The sequence below is a fragment of the Cyprinodon variegatus genome, unplaced genomic scaffold (assembly GCF_000732505.1).
Source record: "Cyprinodon variegatus isolate N-32 unplaced genomic scaffold, C_variegatus-1.0 Scaffold298, whole genome shotgun sequence".
Lineage (NCBI taxonomy): Eukaryota > Metazoa > Chordata > Actinopteri > Cyprinodontiformes > Cyprinodontidae > Cyprinodon > Cyprinodon variegatus.
The window spans coordinates 8,701-11,168 of record NW_015150751.1 but is presented as its reverse complement, the minus strand read 5'-3'; the positions used below and the strand labels follow the sequence as shown (position 1 = coordinate 11,168).

The 2,468-nt window shown below is 31.7% G+C and overlaps 1 protein-coding gene across 1 annotated transcript in view; it reads right to left on the bottom strand.

The window, feature by feature from the left end:
- arhgap8 (Rho GTPase activating protein 8) overlaps nt 1-2,193 on the bottom strand; it is a 22,610-nt gene extending 20,417 nt beyond the window's left edge. The window contains exon 1 of the mRNA XM_015383935.1: nt 2,127-2,193. Coding sequence (XP_015239421.1) covers nt 2,127-2,166 — 40 coding nt within the window. The 5' untranslated portion in view covers nt 2,167-2,193. The remainder of the gene's footprint in view (nt 1-2,126) is intronic.
- Between the last annotated feature and the right edge of the window lie 275 nt (nt 2,194-2,468).

Here is a 2,468-nt window from a genome sequence, read left to right as displayed (position 1 = left end):
GTGTTCAGGCTGACGTAGAACTAACTGGCCTGCAGAAGATAACGGAAAAACACAGATTTAAGACAGGATTTTTTTTTTTTTATAGAAATTTTCTAACTTTTGGGACAATATAGTATAATAAAGAGTAAATTCATATAAATGTTTAAGCCGAAATGATTTGTTATTATAAATATGATTTGCCTACAACTCTAAGGTTACTGCAATACAAATGATTATTATAAATCTACATAACACAAGTCAATTTAAATCACTACAACAATCCTAATAAAGCAGATATATGCACAAAATGTTAAGTTTTGTTTCATTGGATCTGGGAATGCAGGGAAATTCAAAACTTTTGGAAAGCAATAAAAAAAAATATATACCGTCTCAAAGGATATTGCACTAGATCTGGTTTTCCCAATTTTAAGATTGTATCCAAAAAAGACGTTTATCAAATGTGAACAATTATTTATTGAAGCTTGTCTACTACAAGCTAAAAGACTTATATACTTTAAAAAGGAGCAGGTATCAAACAATGGATCAGGCAAATGTTGAAGACTTTACCTCTGGAACGCATAACATATTTCCAAAAAAGGGAAAAGCGAATTAATCTAAAACATTTGGAGACACTTCTGGAAATTTGTTGAAGGAGTCGTTCCTGAAAAGATGAGAGTGTAGACTTTCTGGTAAATCCTGTTCTAATCTATCACAGATTACTGGATTAAGGATATTTCTAGTATACGGCAGGATATCACACATAACAGTTTTTGAGTATTTGGAAACAGTTTCTCTTTATTTCCCAAAGATTTAGGAGGAGGAGAGAATGGATATTTCCGCTGCCTGAAATAATAATACAAAAAAAGTTGAGAATTGAAATCTCATAAAGATCAAACCAACAGTCATATTTATTTTTATTATTTTGGATTTCAATATGTTAAAAAAAATAAATAAATGTTTCAAACATAATATAGAAAAAAACTGTTTCAAAATTCAATTTTCTTTATTTTTTCCCATATGATGGGGAGACCGATTATATCCGGTGGCTAAAATGGTGGAAAAGAGTACTAAAATATTGTAATTGAGTAAAAATATCTTTACTTTGCCTAAATTCTACTCAGAGTAAAAGTAAAATTACCCATCTCAAAATTTACTCAAGTAAAAGTACAAAATTACTTCATTTAAAATGTAATTTGAGTAAAAGTTACTTAGTTACTTTGAGTTATTTAATGCAAAAAAAGGATGAGTCATGAATGGAATTGAGCACAAGGTGTTTTAATGGATTTCAAGGCGTATTTCAGTGACATCCACACTGCAAACGATCAGCTGGGCTAAAGAACAAACTTCCTCACAGCAGAAGGACAGTCACAACCTGAACCATAAAGTGCAAACTACTTTCAATCCTACTGTCCAACAGACACCATGATAGGAATAAAGAAATTTAAACTACGTTTTAAAGTTTTCAAAATGCAAAAAAAACTAAAAGCCCAAAAGATCCCAGAAATCAAACTAAAACGCATCAGGATGCCGCTGTTATTAACAAGCTCCTCATTTAATGGTTTTAACTGACACTAGTTTTACTCTAATAGTGATTTTTAACTGTCACTTGTTTTTAAATCAATTGCTTATATGTTTGAATTGTGTAAATAAAGTGCTGTTAAAGGTCAAAAGTCTTCTTCTATTTTTTAATGGCGATTAAGTTTCGGTTCCGTGACGCAGAGGTTCACATTTCCGGCTGCATTTAATTTTTTCATCATCAGTATTTATTTATTTTTTAACTCAGTAACGTGAGGGGGGTTTTAAATGTAGCGAAGTAAAACTAAAAGAAAAAAAGTAAAAGTAAAAAATACATATTTCAAAAACTACTCAGAAAATGACAAATTACTCATAAAAAGTACTCGATTACAGTAACTTGAGTAAATGTAATTCGTTCCTTTCCACCCCTGGAATAAACACAGTTAAAGACTTGCAGGTGAATTCATTTCTCCCCATGTTATGGAGGAGGATATAATCTATACTAGAAATGCATTTAATCCAGTAATCTGTCATATTTTAGATTAGAACGGGATTAACCAGAAAGTCTTCAGTCTCATCTTCACCCTCAGGGCCCCTGGTGCCCTAGATCCGCCCCTGGTGACTTTACTCACCTATTTCTGCGAGCTGCTCCAGATTTGATGACTCAGTCATTCCTTCAAGCAAAAGAGAAACAAAACATTTAAATCAGATTATTGTAAAATGGTTAAAGTCTGACATCTGCTGGACATATCTGGTACTGCAAAACTTTACACCTTTCAGAGGTGAGAAATATTCCACATGTGGAACATCTGGAACATCAATAAAATTCTACCTCCAACCTCCCATTTTATAATTAGATTTTTACATCAACAATTATTAGTACACGGTTTTAACTGAATAAAAAAATAAAGGATTTATCTTTTTAACCAGTTTATTTTGTCTAATTTCTTCCTCATTATTCTTCAGTGTTTGTC